Here is a 20,618-nt window from a genome sequence, read left to right on the forward strand (position 1 = left end):
GGAGTGTGGAGGCAACTGATGGATTTACTCCATTCCTTCTGCAGCTTTCAGTGCTCCTGTCTCCTGGGCTGCCAATCCATCCCCCCCACAAGCATGATGTGAGACCCACACCTGGCTGTTGCAATGTCCAATTTACCCCAGTTTTCTGAACCCTTGTTAACATTTTCCAGTAGGAATGCCTGTACTGGTTACCCACTTAAACAGAAGCTGAGAGAAAGAAACTAGCTCTGTGCTTTCTTTGTAAGAAGTACAAAGTATATGCCCTTTATTTCCCATCCAAGTTTTTTTCCTCACCTCATTATACAATTGTACAGATAAAAAGCTTCTTTTTTGCTTAATCAGAGTTATGTATCAGATACATACCTTACAAATCTCCTAGGATAAGCTTTTATTACAAGATTTGATAGTACCTTTGAAAGCTGAAGCCTGAAAAGAACGCTGCCCCTACTGATCCTTTCAGGTGAAATACTATCATTGCCACACACAGCTGAGGCATTTTTTTCTCTTTTTTCCCCTCCACAGTGACACTCAAGGCTATCACTGCCAGCCTCACCAAACAGCTTGTTGGAGGGTTAGCCCCATCTACCTGAAGCACCTTGCCAGTGGAGGCTGCCTAACAGGACCCCTGAATCTGTGAATGAATACCCCAGTGCCACTGTCATGCCTAGAGCCTTGATACTCAAGGAGCCAAGAATTACCAGCACCCTTCCCCACTGAAATGGGTGCCTTGTAGACTGACTCAGTTTTCAGAGGTCCTCTAAAAAGTTTAAATGCAGCTAATTTGTAGCTAATTTGCAGCTACTTCAGCCCCAATCTCTGAATGAAGAATTTGCTTTATAGAGTGCCATACATTACATATCCCTTGGTTAGAAAACAAAAAGAAACAGAAAACTGAAAACACAGTCCTGCTGAATAAAAGCTAAGTGTTTCAAAATTCTCTGAGTGATTCCGGGACCAAAACCTTAGAAATTCCTATCCTAGAAAGAAAAAATGCATGGTAATAATGAATATATGCTGTATTTAGACTTACCCTTTCCATTTCTTTGAAGTCATCGTCTAGTTTTGTTCCTTCTGCACCTCCTACTTTTTCACTCACTTTCTGCAATTAAAAAAAAGAACAACAGATTCAGCAACAACTGAAAAAAAAATCTATTTACAACATTTCCTTGTAGAGATGCTAGGTTTTTTTTCTGTTAAGTTAGTACAACAGTAAAGATTATAACTCCTGAAAAACTTATTTCAAACACACTTTAAAGTTAAACTTTCAAGAATAACATATTATTGCTTAAGCCTCAGAGACTCAGTCTTTGACCAAGGATAGAAGCCACACCTAAGAACAAAGCAGTAAGAAGCCATTCAGAAGGCAAGAGGCACCCATGCCTGAGAACTTTCAGATATTGAGTCAACTCGAAGTAGATCACCAGTAAAAATCAAGAGTTTCTACATAAACTTGATAGACAGAGAGACAGATTGATTAAAAAACCCCCTATATTCACACCATGAAATAGCTTGAGTATTATGTAAGTTATACATAAAATACCTAACTTACTTTTCTAGATAGAAAGAAATAAAGGGAACTCTGTTAATTTGACTTTAGCAAATACTCTGGGTTTTTTATAAAATATTCAGTTTGAAAACTAATTGGAAAATTGAATAGTGCTACTGTTTTATCTGCTTGATACAATGTAATACATTGAACTTTGTTTCCTTTTACAGTCAGTAATATTGACAATAACAGACTTGAACAGTAACTGCTATCCAGCACCATTCAAAATGGATTTTAACAATTGCATTGTCAGTCACAAAGTCTTTTACTGCTATAATCCTTCAACTAAATCAGATGCATATTATTCAGTGAATGTATTAATCTTTCACTGGGAGGGTATTTGTCATAAGAAATTCATCACCATATAAGTTATTAATTACTGATTTCACTGAAGTGATTTCAGTAACAAACAAGAAGAAAGAAAATAACATTTTCACTTTTCCCCTCTTGGTTTTAACTACTGTGGTAAGTCCTCTATACTATTTTTTTAGTGTAAAGAGGAGGAATACCCACAGTCACTGACATGCAATTAGTAAAATCCAGACATCTGTATGATTTTAAATTCACTTCAGTTCCCTACAACAAAGCTGTAAGTGCATCATGGCCAAGCACTTACTAGTGCAGGCTGTAATTATCTGTGCAATAGGAAATAGCTATCATCTCTGTTTGTTTTCTGTCAGCCTCTCACAAATTAGTAGCCAAAATGGTGCATTAATTAAACAACAATACTATGACAAAAACAAGGAATTGTATTTCCCAATCTTTCCCGTACAATAGGGATGTGCAAAACCATACAGACAGCCTCTCATCAATAATCTAAATATGAATGAATTTGTGTGGATTGTATTACTAAAGTTGTGCTCCACAGAGAGAAGTGAAGTGCCACAGAAGAATCAAACACAGCACTGTTAGGAGTAGTGGACAAGGGATAATTTCAGTGTTTTAGAAGTTTTTATTAAATAGTTTCATGAATGAATCTTCTGCAAATGGATATCCTACTACAGATAATACGACAAAATCTGCACAGAAGCTTCCTACTATAAAGATTTCACATCACTGAAAATAACAGTATGCTAACATGCTAGCACTTTAATATTTAAAATAGATTTTTAATATCTGTACTTCAACTCCAAGGCTACAAAGTACTCAAAAATAATTAATCTCCCAGCCCTTTTTGGCTGTAGCTCCACATTTCATCATTTTGAAATATTTTCATGGTTGATGAAGATTTGCAAAGACATGTCTTTTTATCCCCACAAATGCCCTAAATATCCTAATTCACATCTATAAACTATAGCAATTGCTCTTTTCTTTCACATTCATCACCACTCCAGCTGAGGATTGCATGACACTTTAAAAGCACAGCCCAACAGTCTTCTGGAGCCGTCACTGCATAGTCAAAAAGGCAGGTCACCCCTCTCTTCTAGACTTGCTTTCAGTTTTTGCTTACCTTGTCAATATTAGGCTCACTGTTACCATCCAGAATCACTCATTTAAGGTGGCTAAAAATACTATGTGCTAAGCAGAAAATTAATTTGTAAAGCTCTGTGACAAGTACTGTTACGAACGAGTGAGTCAAAGGAGAGAGAGAGATGAGCTGTTGAGTCTTCAGCTCTTCTGGGGCTGGGAGTCTCTTCTCTCAGGATAGTTACATCACATGCCCTCAAAGAACCGTGCTCAACTCCATTATCCAGACAAACCTCTGGTTTGGAGAAACACTGACAGACCTCACAAAAAAACCTAGCTGAACCAAAATCCCACTTAAAAATTTAAGTACTGTTTGGTTTTGATTTTGTTCTTTTTCCTTAAAGACCACAGTCACTCAAGCAGTCAGAGATGAGAATTTAAATTAAGAATTCAGATTTAAGGATAAAATAAAATTAAACCCTCAACAGTTCTTGCCCCTTGAGTCAGAAGAGGATAATCTGCTCAAAAGATGGTACCACACTTCCTTTTCAATGCCAAAAATCAAAAAAAATTTCAAAATCAAAAGTAGTCAGGTGGGACCTTTGAGCCTGAGAAAGGCATTTGCAATAGGGCCCATATCTATGCCATTGTAGTAGTATTGACTAAATTTAGAGATATTTTTCAGCCTGTTTATATTCATCCTCTAAATAAACTGTTAAAACATTCCACTCAGGCTACCACTCCATCAGTATCTAAGATTGTCAGACCTGATTATCATAGGTCATGAAGCCATGCCAGCTTCCATCAGCTCAGGATCTGATCTCAGAAGTTCCCAGGAACATCATCAGCTAACAGCTACAGCTACCCAGAAACTGAAAGTCTTCCATGCCATGTCATTTTAAGGCATCAACATTTTGGTTCTTGCTTTACAACAGACCTAAAATTGGGCTTTTTAAAGGAATGAGGGGATATCCTGAAAACATTTTTATGAATCAAGAATATACAGACTTCTTCTACCCCTAATAATGTCATGTTTTACTGTTGGTATCTTCATACTTTATTTGACTGAAAACCAGTGCTATATAGTCCCTTGGAGTAAATTCCAATTTTATAATGATCCTATTTCCACCCAGGCAGAATATGAATTTGACATCTGCTGGTCAGAATGGTTTCAGTGGGAACAAAAAAACTGGCATGACTCTTACACTTAGGGGAATTTTTTTATTTCCCCGGCAACTAATATTAAGAACATGTATTTTGGTGAATGTTCACAGGAGCTGGAACATAAGCCACAGTAACAGGAATGAGGTTTGGTAGATGGATTTCATGTGAAACAACAAAACTTGTTAAGTCATAGTTATGAAGCCATTTGTTCCATTTTTCATGTTTTTGTGCAAATAACCCTTTTTTTTTTTTTTGGTGTATTGCTGTGTTACAATGCAGTATGTCAAGGGATAAAAGAATGCTTGAGCAGTCACTATGAATATCTTGAAAATTCCAGTACCTTTCATAGAATACAGGGATGATCACTTAATATCTCACATGGTAGTCCTCTAAAGGTGCGTCTTTGATGCTGTCATCTCTCACTATTCACAAAATATTAATATAAATCAAACACGCATTGGACAGCTATTCCAGGACACTGCATTGTACCAGAGTTCTGAACAATTCCCAGGTCAAAGACCCGCTACCAGAAAATGCTGAAGACTATGGTATGATGCTGCCAAACTGGAAAATGCAGTAAGACCTGCATTAGACTCTAGTCACCTGAGTTTGCAGCTTGATTAATTTAATGACATACTAGTTTGGCAGCAAGTGTAGATAGCAGCTTTGTTTCTAATAATTACCAACACAATACACTGCCTTTCCATATCATGCAAATTGAATGCCCTGTTCGCAAAGTGGTCATACCAAAGTAAGACTGAAAAGTAACAGTCTCCTTATTGCATGCATTCCTAACTCCAAATACATATCCATGACACAATTTTCTATTCCTCAAAGGAAGGCTCTTGACAGCAGTGTCCTATCAAATTATCACACAGTGAACAGCTTGGTAGAAAGAAAATTTTTATTAATATGAAAGTTATAGGAAAGATTAATGAATGAAGCTCACAAATTCACAATGGAAAAAGAAAATGCTCTCTGTAGTTCATGCTCATTAAATTCAAGTCACCCTATTGATTTCTCATTCCTGATTGCTCAGTATTTCTTCCACAGATTTCTACAGTTCTTCCATGCTGTTTTTGCCATTTTGAGTTTTTTTCTGTCACAATAAGCAAGAACAGTTATGGAATTATCTTCAGGTTAGTTAAAAATTTTCAAATAGGCTCCAATATGCTGTGATGCTTTGTGAGCTTTTCAAACACAAGGAAGAAGTACAAATTTCACAAATTTCAATGGGAAGAAGTCTGTGTATACATGGTGAAGGTTTTCCAGCACTGCAGGATTTTCAGGACAAAATATTCGAAAAGGAACATATTTGTTTTAAAAAAAAGCACAGTCTCTAACCAAGATCTTTTTTTTTATTATTCTTTTTTATTCTGTCACTCCACACACTAGAGTAAGGAAAAAACTGCCACTTGCAGACTAATCTTTGTGTCTGGCTAATCCTGCACTGTTTGGTATTTATGGTATCAGAATTTGCTACCACAGAAAACATGTGACATCTGTAATTTAGATTTATCATCATGACCCTGGTTCTCTGTACATTATGAAACAACTCACGGCAAATCACAATTCTCAGACATAACAGTCAGCAAGAGAGGAGCTCTTCTGCTTACTCAGATAAATTTGAATAGGAACTGTAAGACAAACCCACCACAAAAGCGTATGTAAATTAGCTGCATTTTAGACTTCTTCTTTTACAACTGGCATTAATATATAGAATAAAAAAATTACTTTTCCAGATTAGTATGGAGATACTTTATCTCAGAAATATTAAGAAGCTGTAGAAAACATCAGTATTGATTCACAGCACCATATCATACTTTGAAAATGATTTCAGCAGATGTAGAGCAATCTCACTCAATTTTTCCAGAATAACCATCTAGATAAGGGTAGTCCTCATTTACAAGCCAGTATCATTAGTTTTGGAAAGCTTCAGGAAACTCAACAAATGCGATAAATCTCACAAGAAGCCAGAAGTGTTTGACTCATACTGTAGTTATTTGTTAGCGAAATTGAGCAAACCCCACACTTCCATTAAACACAATAGATTTCAGAAGGAACGCTTATAACACTCAATGTTGCATTTAACAGTATTTGAATTTTATTCTATTTTTCTTTTAAATATGTAAACAACTTGTGTGAAATAGAGATTGTCAATAGAACACAACATGAGAATATAAAAAGCCAGCTTAGTAGTAAAATGAAATTAGGATCCAAATTTTACATACATTTGAGTTACAGTAATGCCCATTTACATTTAATTAGTAAATTTCTCTTCTTCAGCTGTAGAGCCACAATGGAAGGCCACCATGCCAGCTGGAGCTCAGCACCAGAAGATCCTTCCCATACAGAACTGAGGAGCATATGGACACCTGTGCTATCACAGAAGGTGTAATGGGTCATGAAGACAGTGTGAAAGACAAAAGTAAAAAAACTTGGAGAACTATGAATCTCCAGAGAACTTCATTTTTTATGTCCTGTTTTCACTGAGACTCTGATCATGCCATTGAGGCTTTGCTTACTCCATAGCAAAATGAAGAAATGCACTTGCGAAAGCACATGGGAAAATAGCATTAATTTGCACCTGCTAGTGCTTGCCATCAGCAGCATATCTAGCAGAAATGTTCGTGATGTATTTTAGGTAAGCATCTGACAGACAAGCCTGAGATTATCTTTTCTTTTTCCCTTCTGTCACTCAGTAGATATATTTAATCAGGGAATAATATACTCTGTCCCCTGATGGCACTGAAATCACTTTCTTCCTGCTAGAAATTTTTGTTTGCTGGCCTGTTCTACCACAACACCAAACTAGCCACAGGCTGGCTAGCTTTATTCACCCTTAAATGTTCCCTTGACTCTGCTGCTGGATTCAGAGTGTGAACAATAAAGTGTGCTATTCAAAGACCAGGAAGTAAACTGAATTTTGGAAACTCAAGCAGGGAAGGCTATGACTGGATTCTAAAAGGCTTGCCTTCTTCTCTCACAAAGCATCGTCTAAATACCCTTTATATATATACACAATAGCTTGGCCTTGCTAGTCCTCACAGCTGCTAGTAGGGCCCACAGCCCTGTTTATGAATTCCACTAACAGCCTGAAGGCAGGTCAGAAAGCCAGGGAAATTGGCTGTAGGTGTGACATACGTAAGACACAAGAACTGTCAGTGTGAAAGACAGGCCATTGCTAAAGCCTGTCAAACCATGAATGAAACTCCTTGTGGGACAGGCTGTCCAGAAATGCCAGTGTGGAGCAAAAGCAAAATATCTCAGTTGAACTATTTCTCCTCAAGAAGGATACACAAAGGTAAGGATTGCAACCTTCAGCATTTTTACATGGTAAGAAATATGCATTGTGAACCTGTCCCATGTTCTTACTCTTTTCATTTAGATTCAATCTCTTTTTTGATTTTTCATCTTCAGCCAGAGTATTCCAAGGGGAGGGATGAGGGTGGCTGGAAAAATCCTTCCTTCAATCTGATCCAGCCTTTTGCTTTCTAACTACTACCAAGGACCATACTGCAGAATTTCTGCAACCCCAGCAATGCAGGGGAAGTCATTCACATTCAGCGCTAGTGCACAATATGGAAGTATGCCGCAAGCTTCTGCCCTGACAGGAGCTACTGCAGAGACTCTGCTGCAATGCTGCTGCTGCATCACACTGGAGGCTGTCCTCTGGTAAGTGAAATAAAACAGGCTAAGATCAGGGAAGGCACTGCTGAAGAAGCGCTGGTGCAATACTGCTCCATGCTGTATCTCTGTAAGGGAAGTCCCTGCCTATAGGCACCCACAACATGACAACTGAGGAAGGTACTACCCTATGGCCAACAAAAACTGAAATTGGTGTTATGCATTCCAGCAACAGAAGCGGGCTGATAGCAGAGACACTGCAATGCATCCATGATAACAGAATTAATTTCACATAGTTAAACTTATTACTGAAGTCTCGCCTGTTTACCAAACACACACCTCAGGAGGCTGGCTCTCTGCAAAGTTTAAGTTCAGCCAGAAAGCTGGTCACAACCCCAGCACCTCTGAAGTTTAGAGTGGCCTTGGGAGCTGACAAAGAGAAGCTGGCAGAAGCTCAAAAGCTGACAGAGAGCTGAAGACAGTCAGAACACTGTGTGCTTTTTTCAACACTCTCTGTCCCCAGAAGGACACCAGTATGAGAAAAGGAAGAAATTGGTATTAAAAAGGTGGCTGTGTTAGCTGGAAAACACGCCAATCTCTGTTTTTTTGCAGTACAGGAAAGGAGCAGAGAATCTATTCCTACATGACATCCCTACTTCCAATGACAACAGTACCATGATTCTGTCATTCTCTATAGTAAACCTACTATAACTACTCTGGAAGCAGGGCATCCTACCAATTCTGCAACAGTGACACCTAATTTTAACACCCACAATGTGTTTTTTCCTGAGAGCTGAACAAATTAAACAAAAATTCTTCTCAGTGACCGGTGTCACTGGTACAAAAACATTGGGCAATAAAATGCCCAATGTTTTTACTTTTGTGCAAAGGGATCTGGATTCAGACCCACATTTCCTACAAGTTCACCGCCCATCAGTAGTGGGAACCCTGCCCTACACTGCACTGCCACAAAGAAAGAAGACATCTGGGCTATATTTCTCAGAGTGCCAAAAAAAATTTGGTAGCTGCCTGTTTCTTTGATGCAAGCAGCTCATTCCACTGGGTGGTGGTAAGAAAGTTCTAAGAGAGAGGCAAAACTAGTCCAAAGCCACTAAAAATTTCTGGAGTTCTCAGGTTTCTTTCTTAGAAAGGTTCACAGCACTGGCTTTCTCATCTGGAATGCTACCAGTTGCCAGCTCCTGACCTATCATGCTCCATTGTCATGTGTAAATAGGGTTTGTATTTGAAAGAGTGTACACCTTAAAATGACATATTCACTCAAATTTCTATACCTCTCTCATGTCTCCAAAGCAATCTTTAGGGCAAATGAGTGGCACATGTACAGTATGACAGTATATGGAACGGAAAAAGAGAGGAAAAGAACACAGATCAGATATCCATTCAGTGAGCATCCTAATCTGGAGCACGTTTATGGATCATGATCCATTTTAGCTAAACTACACACATTAACATGTTTGCTTCATCCATGTAGCTTCTAAATTCAGCAAGAACAATGATCTCTACCATAATACTGCTTTGCTTAGCACATGCCTAACCACAATGCAGACAAACTCCAGGCCCAGGTGACAAGAAATTTAAATAATCCCATGGTTTCTTAAACTATGTCACCAGACTGCTTGTCCTCACCTACTCCATTTCAGCACAAAACTGTGTTTTCTGCAGCAGTGGTTTAAGCTGCCAGCTGGGAAGCTGAGCTCATGCTCACTCTTCATGAAGAATGTTTAGTCTTGGCTACTGATCCAGCAGACTTATATGTGCTAGACATCAACTTTGAAAAACACTGGAGTATTTCACAAGCAGTGAAAAACAGTCATAGCAGGTAAAGAGTGCTAGGGCACAGCTTGCTAAAATTTCCACAATAGAGAGTCCAAATATTTGATCAGCATTATGCAAGTAGTGATGCAGAACAATATTGATTGGTAAAGCAGACATGACTTTGTTAGGCAAATTAACAGCCCATTTTTCTAGAGTGTTAAAGCTTTGTAATTTTTGTCTCAATAAGGGAATGAATTAAAGTCTAGCAGAAATACATAGGGAATAACCAGGCAAAACAAAAAAATGAAAAAGAAAAAGAAAAAGAAAAAGGCAAAATAACAGCATGAGAAATTCACAGCAACCAAATTTACGGCATATTTTGCACCTCTACATAATGTATATTAGTCTACATGCCTTCTGTTGGGTGAAAGTTAGCCTAGTCTTTTAACATCTGGAAATGTGAGAATGCAGGGAACATTCAGAAGCTGCTAGAGGATAAGAGAACATGGCTTAAATATGATTCATCAATTTAGCAGCCGTACAAACTCTGCCATTGCGAAGTTGCTCCTGCTACATTTAGAAAAGAGTTTGTTGGAAACTCTCACTGAATTAATTGTTATCAGTCTAAGAGAAGACATTAAAAGAAGTTTGTGAGGAAAAACCTGTGTGCAAGCTGTTGCTAGTACTGACGTACATTATATTTCTGGTTTTCCTATTGCCACTACATCTAAAAGGCAGTCTACACAGCACAGCAAAATGCCAGTCCAAACTATTTTCTTATGTTGCTGGAAGGCAGTGTTGATAGCTTATTAACTACATACTTAACAAGCCAAACCCATCCAACACTTTCAGTTTGATAGCAGCACATTTAGAAATTGCTGAGATTTGCTTTAAGCTCCAATTTTATTTTTTTTTACATAAGAACTATTTAAATTAAACTGAACAGGTCCCCATTAAACTGATGTCCTCTGTCTCAACTCACTATGTAAGAGCGATAAATCCCAAAGCACTGGCCCGTCCTTGGGGCTGAAGAGCACTACAATATAACAGTAAAGCTCCATGAGCCACTGGGCATTTCTGGGGTGACCCCCTGATGGGCTGAAATGGTGGTGTGCCTTTTTGTGCTTCTGAGATATATGCAAGAGAAAAAGAAGAGAAGGAGGACTGAGCGAGTTAGGACTGGGTGAAACATACTCAGATAAAAGAAGAAAATGACTGGAGGCAACACTTAGCCTGACACTGTATTGTGTTATGAGCATGCTACACAGAGTAGAGGCAGCTTTTCTTCTGCAGCTGCAGTAATGTCAGCAGAGGGATCCTGTCAGGATCCCTGGCATGGAGGAAGAGTATACCTTTCCTACCAAAATGAAGGCATAACCACAGCCTTCAGCATTAATATCTAAATTAGAAGATGATAATTTTCCTCCTTTCAACACTGTGCGTATCAGCTACACATGAGGATAAAGGTAATTTTAAAATGTATGGAAACTAAACTTGCATAAATAAACAAGAGACCCACCAGAAGCACCTCTGATATCCATGCAGCTACACAAACATATCTGCTTTAAGCAAAAGCAGAGCTGAGAGTCTGCTGCTCTGTGATGGGTACTGCTCTCCAAGAGGCACCAAAGAAATGAGAAAGATGACCATAATATCCCCCTGAAAATAAATTATACAGTAGCATTGATCTCACTGACTGGTTCATGACTACTGTCACATCTGATCACAATGCAACCAACAAACTCTGCCTCAGCTGCAGCAATGAATCTATCATTCTAGCTTGTATTCAAGATATTGATGTAACTGTGACAAAGGAAAATTAGAACCTTTTGGTAAGTTTTAAACTAATTTTAAAAGCAGAGTCTTACTACTAGAAGGGATATACAGATTTTTGAGAGATAAAATGAAAAAGTCATTTTTGCTAATGTTAGCTCACAATTTGTTTGATGGAATCCTGGTGAAAATGTGATTTTTAAAAAAAAACCAAACCAGAATTTTAAAAAAAACACAACACAGGACACAGGTCCTTGCTCAAAGGATCTGTGGCCAGCTCAAAGCTTGTAAAAATTTACACCATTGAGTATCTCAAGATATTTGCAGTCCTCTACAATCAGTCTTTCATGCTTACATAGCAGTCAAACCTTTGAGCCATTGCAGATCTAAATAAAGACGTACCTGAAGTTTCACAGAAAAGAATAATGTTTCTCTTCATGTAAAAATTCAGTTGCTGCCTTCTGCCTTTCCCCTGTAAATTTAACAGTTTATGAGAATAAACAGTGGCAGTTTATGAAGTCTTCAAGACCTGGCTGTGCAAGCTCACTAAAATATGTGGACTTCGAATTTTAAAAACTGACTTGAAAAATGAAAATGTGAAACTGCTTACATTTCTTAATTTTTACAAAAATATGAAGAGTGACAACAGATTCTTTTTGAAATTGCCTTTAACAGTTAATCCATTTTTATGGCCACTCCCTGCCTGCCCTCAGTGTCTGGAAGTCCATCACCAACAATGAATATGTTTTTAAACTCCATAAAGAAAACATTCTTAAACTCCATTAGCACATGAAGAAAACATAACAAGCAAAGTAGATTCTTATGTGCACGTGCACCTGTAAATAGGCTACTTTCAAAAATGAGAGAAAATAAGTCTGAAAAATACCAAAGTCTTCACAAAAATAAAGGTAATATTTTATAAATGCTGTCATTTCATCCTAAACCACACCAGAAGAACGTTCCTCTGAAAAATGAGCAATCGCCTTTTAGACAGTGCACACTGACTAAAACCCTACCTACATAAAGGGAACAATATTCTCATCTAGGAGTGCAGAAATGTATATTCCAGAAATGGAATATACTATTTGGTGCTAAAAACCCACCTGATTCTCTCAGCATTTAATGCAGATGAAGAGCTATCCTAAGAGTCTTTCTTTTTAGAAAGAGAGCTGCATATTCATGTCAAGTTCAGTTACACAGCAATAGTTTATTCAGATTAGTTTATTTAGTTTATTTTATTCCGTTTAGAAAGACCACATCTTTCTTTGAGACTTGGAAAGGCCCATGCCCTTGGACTCTGACTGCCTCCACATCTACAGGCACTTCACTGACACCTATTTACTCCATTTTGCAGTATACAGCTGATGTAAGACATGTCATACAGTCCTTGCCACAGGCACAGAGACTACAGCTTCTGTAGTGGAGGTTACTATCTGCTACCTGCAAAAGAGTACTACCTCAGGAGATAAGAGGGCATGTGAGAAAAGCAAGGAAACCAGAGCATAATGGAGACAAGCCCTTCAGTAGGTGTAACACACAGGAATCAGGTTCCATTTTATAACACAAGTTATTCTAACAGATGCTCTATGCTGTCCTATCAGTGGAAGATTCACTTCTTCTTTCATCTGTTTTCTTAAAAACATATACATTGTGTTGCCAGGCACTGATTTGCTGTATTCCAGGTTCTATCCCAGAGGAATTACATTTCAGCAAAAAGAGTATTTGTACTTTACAGAATAAGATGAAAGGGACATGCAAAATAAAGATCTGAAATGCATAGGATTCCCCTTCCATTTGAAATAAACTAATGAGAAATGCTTTAGAAGACAATCACCTTACACTAGAGCAAAAAGTGGAACTTCTTCTTCCCTCTGTCCTCCCCATGTTTTCCATAGTGGCAAGTATTAAAATATGTCATGAATTTTAGGATAAAAACACATTGAAGTCTGCATGGGATATCAAAGCATGTATGACCCTTTATGTTAATCTGCTAATTAAATAGAGAACATTTAAGTTCAATATGAAATTAACCACACGTTATTCTCTGGTCATGTAAAAGCAAAAAGTAACAAAAATGCAAACCAGATGAGGTTTTCAAATGTCAGAATTTAAACATCACAACCGCAAATAAAAATACAGCAGTAGCCTCTTGATGCAATTAATGAATGAGACTAATCAGCCTAATTATCAATGTGTTCAGAGCTGCTGTCCATTTTGCAGACAATTAATATTTTCACTTCATGCAAACAGTTTCATCTTGTGGAGGTGAGGGGAAGAATAAGTTGGACTGTATTCTTATACAGCCTTGAGACATGTAGCTGGCTATAAAAGAAACACAGAGATAGAAAGGCCACTAAATACTTCACTGGTTTACTCTGCCTTGGAAGTTGCTCAGCAGTACATACAATCTGAAGTAAGAAGAAATTCCTGAGAAGTCCTAAATGTTTTACACTGTTGTTTCTTGTTTCAAATGACTACATTCAAATTAGTTTCTGAAAGAAACATGCAAGCAAAAATTATATCACGAGATGGTCAGCTTCGAACATATTAATATGCTTTGTTGGTCTTGAACTGCCTTAATGCACCTTCCTTCTAGAGAAAATCCTAGACCAGCCTGCACAAACCATTCAGTGACAGGCAGAAGCCCCTTGCATCTTCTACAGTACCACCTGATGGCTTTTGAGTCTATGAAGAGCAGTCTTTGCACTGTAATCTGCTTGTGATGGTGTCCCATGTACACATAATTTAAAAAATATTTTAAACTCATTTATCCTCACAGTCTTCAGAAAACCAGTAAACAAAACCCTGTATTACACCTGAAACTGTACTCCTACAGACATCTTAAGACACCACTTCTTCTCGTATGTGGATGGGTGCCACTGTGTTTGGAATGTTTTTACAGTACGGTACTCACTGAACGAGCATAACTTAAGCCAAGTCCTGCAATCATTTGCAACCAGATTTCAGGACATACACATTCTTCCCTATACCACATCAGTAGAAGGATGGATTAAGGAGGATCCCAGTCACCACTGCATCTTGGAGTTAGAATGCTTGCGAAGTACAAATTTTCTCAGCAGAAAGTTAGCAAAATTTGCTTCTTAGGAAAAGTGCTGTAGCTGCAAGAACTAACCTTCTACCACAGAGATCAGAAGAAAAATTCTGACCTAGTTTACAAAAGGAAAGCGGCAGACGTGATGCAGTGTTAAACATCTGACCTGCTTAGTGGATGGGGGAAGAAGGGCTGTGGATGTTGTGCTGTGGATGTTGTCTACCCAGACTTTAGTAAAGCCGTTGACACCATTTCACACAACATTCTCTGGAACAAACCAGATGGGTGCATTTTTCACTGTGTGAAGAACTGGCTGGATGGCTGGGCCCAGACAATGGTGTGAAGGGAGTTAAATCCAGGTGGTGGCTGGTCACCAGGGGATATTCCTCAGGGCTCAGAACTGGGGCCATTAATATCTTAATGACAGATGAGGGGATTGAGTTCACCCTCGGTGAGTTTGCTGATGATACCAAGTGGAGCAGAAGTGTTGATCTGCTGGAGGGCAGGGAGGCTCTGTAGAGGGATCTGGAACAGCTGGATTGATGGGCCAAGGCCAAGTGGATGTGGTTCAACAAGGCCAAGTACTGGGTCCCACCCTTTGGTTACAACAATCCCAGGCAGTACCACAGGCTGGGGGCAGAGTAATACAGGCATTACGATACATATCAATACAGATGAATGGGGTTTTTTTAATAATAAAAAATACATGAATAGTATATAAAATATATATATATAAATGTAGACATATAAGTACTAGTATTCTCTTTCGCCATTAGCTAATGGCAATTCAAAATGAGGAATTTTAGTGGTTGAAAATGATCTAGAAATGAAACTAGGAAGTACAGGGACAGATAAATCATACTGGATTTTGCAATATCTCATTTTTCATAATCCACTTATGCTTAACATGTAAATCACTTTGAAATTGTGTAGGCTGGTGTACAATAAATAAATTATGTTGTGAATATGGATGAAATGTGAATAACATTTTCACTTTGAACCAATTCTTTAGCTACTCTGTGACTGGCAAGATACAGAAAAATAAACCATTTTTATATCTTCTTAAAATATGCAGGAGTTGTGATGGATTTACAAATCTGTCATGTTGTGCCTCCTGATTATGGTCCAAGAATCCCACATCCAGACACTCTATGCCAATATAAACATGGACAAATGCAAACAAGAGGTACAGAAAGAGATTCTTGACACACAGGTTTAGCAGCACTTTTCAAAAGCTAAAAGAACATCACTGTGAAAATTAGCTTGATAAACACAATCTGACAAATCAGAGCAAAAAACTGTATGGATAACTGTACTATTGCTGCTCTCAAGACTTACTTTTCACTTCTTACTCTTCAGTCCTTAGGTTTTTACTTCTTACTCTTCATCCCTTAGGTTCCCCACTATGAATATGTGGACCATGACAAGGTGGGCCATGATCCACTGAATCCTGCTTGTATTAGAAGTTTCAAAAGAGACATATGGGAAAGCAAGCTGTGGCTGTTGCAGTGGTGGGAAAACAGGAGCTTAGAGAAGACTTCTTTCCAGCACAACAGAAATGCACAACTTGTTCTTCCATTACACTTGTGAAAGGGGACAGTGGTATGCGTGTGTGTGTGTGTGGAGGGTGGGGTGATATTAAGAAAACCAAAGTTAAATAGATCTCCTTTTAAAGATATCAAATGATGCACAGCCCAAAGTCTGTTTTCTAAGGGAAGAAAAGCTGCTCCCAGCTATACACTATCTCCTGTACTTCACAAACATGAGGCAGCATCTATTTGTGGACATGTCAGAAAAATCATTACAAGCTCCTGTCCTGGTGGCCACCCAACCATTTGCTTTTATTTCTGATCACTATACACACAATAGCATCTGTTCATGCATTAGTTCTGTCACAAGCTACCCTGACTTTGGTTTTGTACAGTTTCAGCATCAGTACAACCTTTGCTGAGATAACCTGGTAGTGCATGCCACTTTCATGACTGATGACCCATTTTATTTAGTGGAAAAGTGGGGTGATGAAAAGGCTTTTCTGCTCTACAGTTTATATTTCATTCTCAAGCTTATCTCACCACAGCACAGCCATTCTGAGGAATAATGCTACTTTAAATTACTGAGGAAATTGAAGAAAGAATTACTGTGCTTAATGGAAAAGAATATGTAATTTGCTCTTACAACAAATATTTTACTTATCTTTAGGAGTAACCGATAAGTTTCTAATTCTTATTTGCTGTATAAAGTTCTTTTGTGAAGTTGGGCTTTTTCCAAAACACTTTTTCTTAACACACGATCTTGCTTCTGTCAAGCACAGCAAAATGAATGGTTAGAATTGCAAATGAGTACTCTCTTCTCTTATACTGTGGAGTGTCAGGGAAAAAAAAAGCAAAAATCCCCTAAATTGTAAGTATGAAAAACACCCTAAAATAAGGACATTATGCCCTGACATAGCTTTATTGATAAAAAAATTTAACAATCATCCTAAAATTTGAAACTGTAAAAACAAATCAGCACAAAACAATATCAAGTTACATTTTTGTTATCCTGACACAGGAAAAAATAATAGTTAAAATTCTGAGAAATTTTACCTCCAAATACTGCAGGATTGGGACCAGATGTATTAACCTACAAACTGACAGAGCTAATCATTTCTTGAAATGAGTCTGCTAGTGTTTCTATGTCACTGTTCTTTGTGTGAAGAGTAGTACCTACTTCCTCAACTTTTCTCTCTTTCGTATCCTGGAGCTGTAAGTCTGCCTGGGGAACACTGGGACTATTTTTAAACACAGTATATACATCATCATGCTAGTTCAATCTGTCAGTTCAATCTATGCTTGCCACTGCTGAGGCACTAGTGCTGAGAAGAGGTACACCTCAATTTTGACATACAAAATGCAGCAAAAGGATACGTCTAAAAACCTCTCATGTTCCTCATGAAGCTATAAAGCCTCCTGCAAGCTGCAGACAAAAGCAATAAAACTGAAGCTTTTTGAGACTGGCCATCTCATGGATACATGATACAATCAAGGAGATGACTGTTCTGAGCACTGTTCAAACAGATCAAATGATACAGCATGATGATGTTCTGTTCTTCCCTGCATCTCTTCTATGTAACAGCTTCTGATTCAGATGCCCTTTGTAAAGACATTAGGAACCCAGAAGATCAGCACCATTAATAACTGCAGAAAGATTTTTGTAATTCAGGGCATCTGAACAATACCTATAAATAGCAGCTGCCAGTACACTAGAGAGTGTAGAGAGTAGGTTTAGGTATGTTTAAGAATTTCTCAAATAGTTTGAATTAAAATTTTGAAGCAAATGAAGGGAAGAAGGAACTCAAAGTGGAGAAGGTCGGAAAGAAATTATTAGGATCAACTAGTGCACAGGAGAAATTCGCATGGACAGTACATATTCAAGTAGGTTGCTGTCAGCTTTTTCCATAAAATTTCTTTGCTGCCTCAGAATACTAAAAATCTATTCATCTATAGCTCTTGATGAGTTAAATTACCAACCATTCTTACTCAGGTAAAGGCATTCTGGCTGTCATTACCGACTTTGCTGCTGCTAAGACACAGCAAATCTTACTTTCTTTTGTATGTAACCAAAAGCTACGTACTTTAATAGTACTGAAAGGTTAAAATTACTGCATGGTAGTCTGCTTACCTAATTAAAGGTTTTACTTTTATAAAGGGTAGCGTAATAATGGTAATTTCATATTAAATCTGTCAGTCTTCTCAAGGGAGAAAATGGTAATAAGGGTTTTCAGACAGGTCTTGCTGCTTCATGGATATTTGAGACAATTGCATCAGTGCAGTGCAAAGGATTGCTGGGTTTTATCACAGGCAGTATTTGTAAAAATTTTTAACTACTAAGTCAGTTAGTGAAACTTTTGTGTCTAGACATACCACTCCCATGCTTTCTTTTCATTACTATATTCCTAGTTAACCCATGGAAATACTTGCACCAACAGAGGCAACAAAATTTGATGATGTTAAGGGTGTTGACAAAGCTGCAAAATTGAAATTAGTATCAAACATAACCTGTTTGGCACCATCGAGGCACACATGTATGTCTGTACTGCACACTGTAGCCCCAAGACAAATACACCCAACTGTCTCTGGGAAAGCTGGCTCATCAATAAGAGTCACGGTATGACAGATGTGATCGCACAGAAGGCAGTATAGGAAGGCAGAGGAGTGCAGCAAGCCTGGCATGCCTTGAAGGGCAGCCACCTCAGAGCACAAGTAGGATCTCCATACTGAGAACAGGCAAACACATCAGGGGTTTGGCTCGGCTAAACAGGCACTGACAGCTGAGCTTCTATGATCAGGATGTGGCAATATGAGAGGTTGCAAAGAAGGAATGTATAAATCCTGACTGCATATACAGGGACAGCAATGGAAGTCTTCAGAGCTCAGCTGAAGCCAGAACTGGCAAAAAACACCAAGAGATGCAGGAAAAGCTTCTTTCATTGTGTTAGAATAAAGAGACAAATGGAGACTCCTTGCTTAACAGGGTGGGAACAACTGTAAAGGGTGTGGATAAAGCCAGAATGCTTGGCATTCCTAATCTTGGTACTGATGTTTTTTGAGATTATCCCAGTAATGTCTGCATGATCAAGCAGATGAATGAAAAAATGGCACCATCAGTCTCACAGGGTAATAGTTCATACTCTACCTATAGGCTGATAACAATTGGACACGATCAAGGGGCTGTCCCGGAAGCTCACCATCTGTTCACCACCTTTTTATCAAGTTAAATATTTAGAGAAGAAGAAATTTTAAGAAAGCAGTGTATAACTAAGCCCCAGCTGCAATGCAGAGCTACAAAAGCATCACCTCAAAATGCATGCAGAAAAAGAAATCTGCTGGCTTCAAGGCTGACAATCACTAAGCACTACAAGTTAATATAAATTTTTAGAAACACAGTACATTTTTACTGATATTGAGGGTGCAACAAAAAAAAGGAGTTCTAGGATCCAAAATTATAGGCATTGAAAAATCCTGAAAGCAACCACCTTTTTAGCAGCTGTACTCCTAATACTGATGCCTGTTGTAAACCCTAGGAGATAAGACAGGTCCCTCAAATGAGTGAAGAGTGAACTTTTTCATGTTTTTTCTTAAAAGAGCACTAATTATTTTAAGAAATGGTGAAGTCTTGACCAGAAAGCTCCCTAAATCATGTAAACATTCTTTTTCAAGAAAAGCAGTGGACATGTGCTCTATTTTCAAAATCTACCTGTAATTTTGAATTTATATATTAATTCAAATGTGAGATTTGATGAGCTGCATCCCAGCTCATGAATTTATATTAAAAAACCATAACAATAACAAAACACTCACAGATAGATATAAGTTAGGACTGCAAAGCCAGGAGACAGTATTCATCATATAGAGGTTTTTGCCATGTATTTAATAACCTTTACTGCACAGAATTCAGCATAGAGTTTTATTGTAACAACTCAGAAGTAAAATGTATCATCACTCAAAATTTTTTTCACATTTTACACCTGTACAATTTTATGCTTTATAAATATTACTCTCTCAGAGAAGAAACATACTACTGATATTGAAGTATAAGGACTTAGTTCCACTATCCACACCACAACGGGGTTTTGTTTTTCCTCAAGCACTCTCAATGGCAGCTAAAGAGCAGAAAAGTCCCAGGTATGCTGTCAGCTATACATTCATTCTGACATTGCTTTCCCACCAGTGTTTGGATTTGAGGGATATTCTCTGAGGTACCATAATCCAGTCTTATACAAACGCTCTCACTTCCCACACAAGTGGCATTTCTTACTAGCTAGTCCAATTTATTATCAGGTCAGCCTCAGCTGTTGTAGTTTTGTTTGGGAAGATGTCAGATAAACCATGAGTCATAAGGGAGATATTATACAGTGCTGTGAAAAAAAACCCAACAAAACAGGATAAGGGGAAAAAAAGCAGAAAAATGCTCAATCTCTGTGGATAACTTTTGAAGGACCTTGAAACAGTCCCAGTCCTGATACAAAATGGATCCTAGAATAGTTTTTGTACACAAACTTACTGCTGAAGTAATTGTTTTCTGACCTTTTCCTACTCCAAGCAGGAGGCACAGGTTGTTTTTAAAAGGTATCTTTGTAGAAGAGGCAAGATAGCAGGTACTATGAGAATACCTGACATTCACCTCCATAAAGTTTTAGCTATAGGCAGCTCCCTTAGCTCTTCATAGGGTACCACTAGCCTATGGTAAAATAATAATCCAATGTCCAGTGCTTGTGGAACTCTAGTCTTCCCC

The 20,618-nt window shown here is 38.1% G+C and overlaps 1 protein-coding gene across 2 annotated transcripts in view; it reads right to left on the reverse strand.

Moving 5' to 3' along the window:
* Nucleotides 1-20,618, reverse strand: part of SH3GL2 (SH3 domain containing GRB2 like 2, endophilin A1) — an 89,509-nt gene that overhangs the window by 17,518 nt on the left and 51,373 nt on the right. For both annotated transcript variants that reach the window (XM_038125001.1, XM_038125002.1), the window contains one exon: nucleotides 1,031-1,099. In XM_038125001.1, coding sequence (XP_037980929.1) covers nucleotides 1,031-1,099 — 69 coding nt within the window. The remainder of the gene's footprint in view (nucleotides 1-1,030; nucleotides 1,100-20,618) is intronic.

Source organism: Motacilla alba, chromosome Z, assembly GCF_015832195.1.
Source record: "Motacilla alba alba isolate MOTALB_02 chromosome Z, Motacilla_alba_V1.0_pri, whole genome shotgun sequence".
Taxonomy (NCBI): Eukaryota; Metazoa; Chordata; class Aves; order Passeriformes; family Motacillidae; genus Motacilla; species Motacilla alba.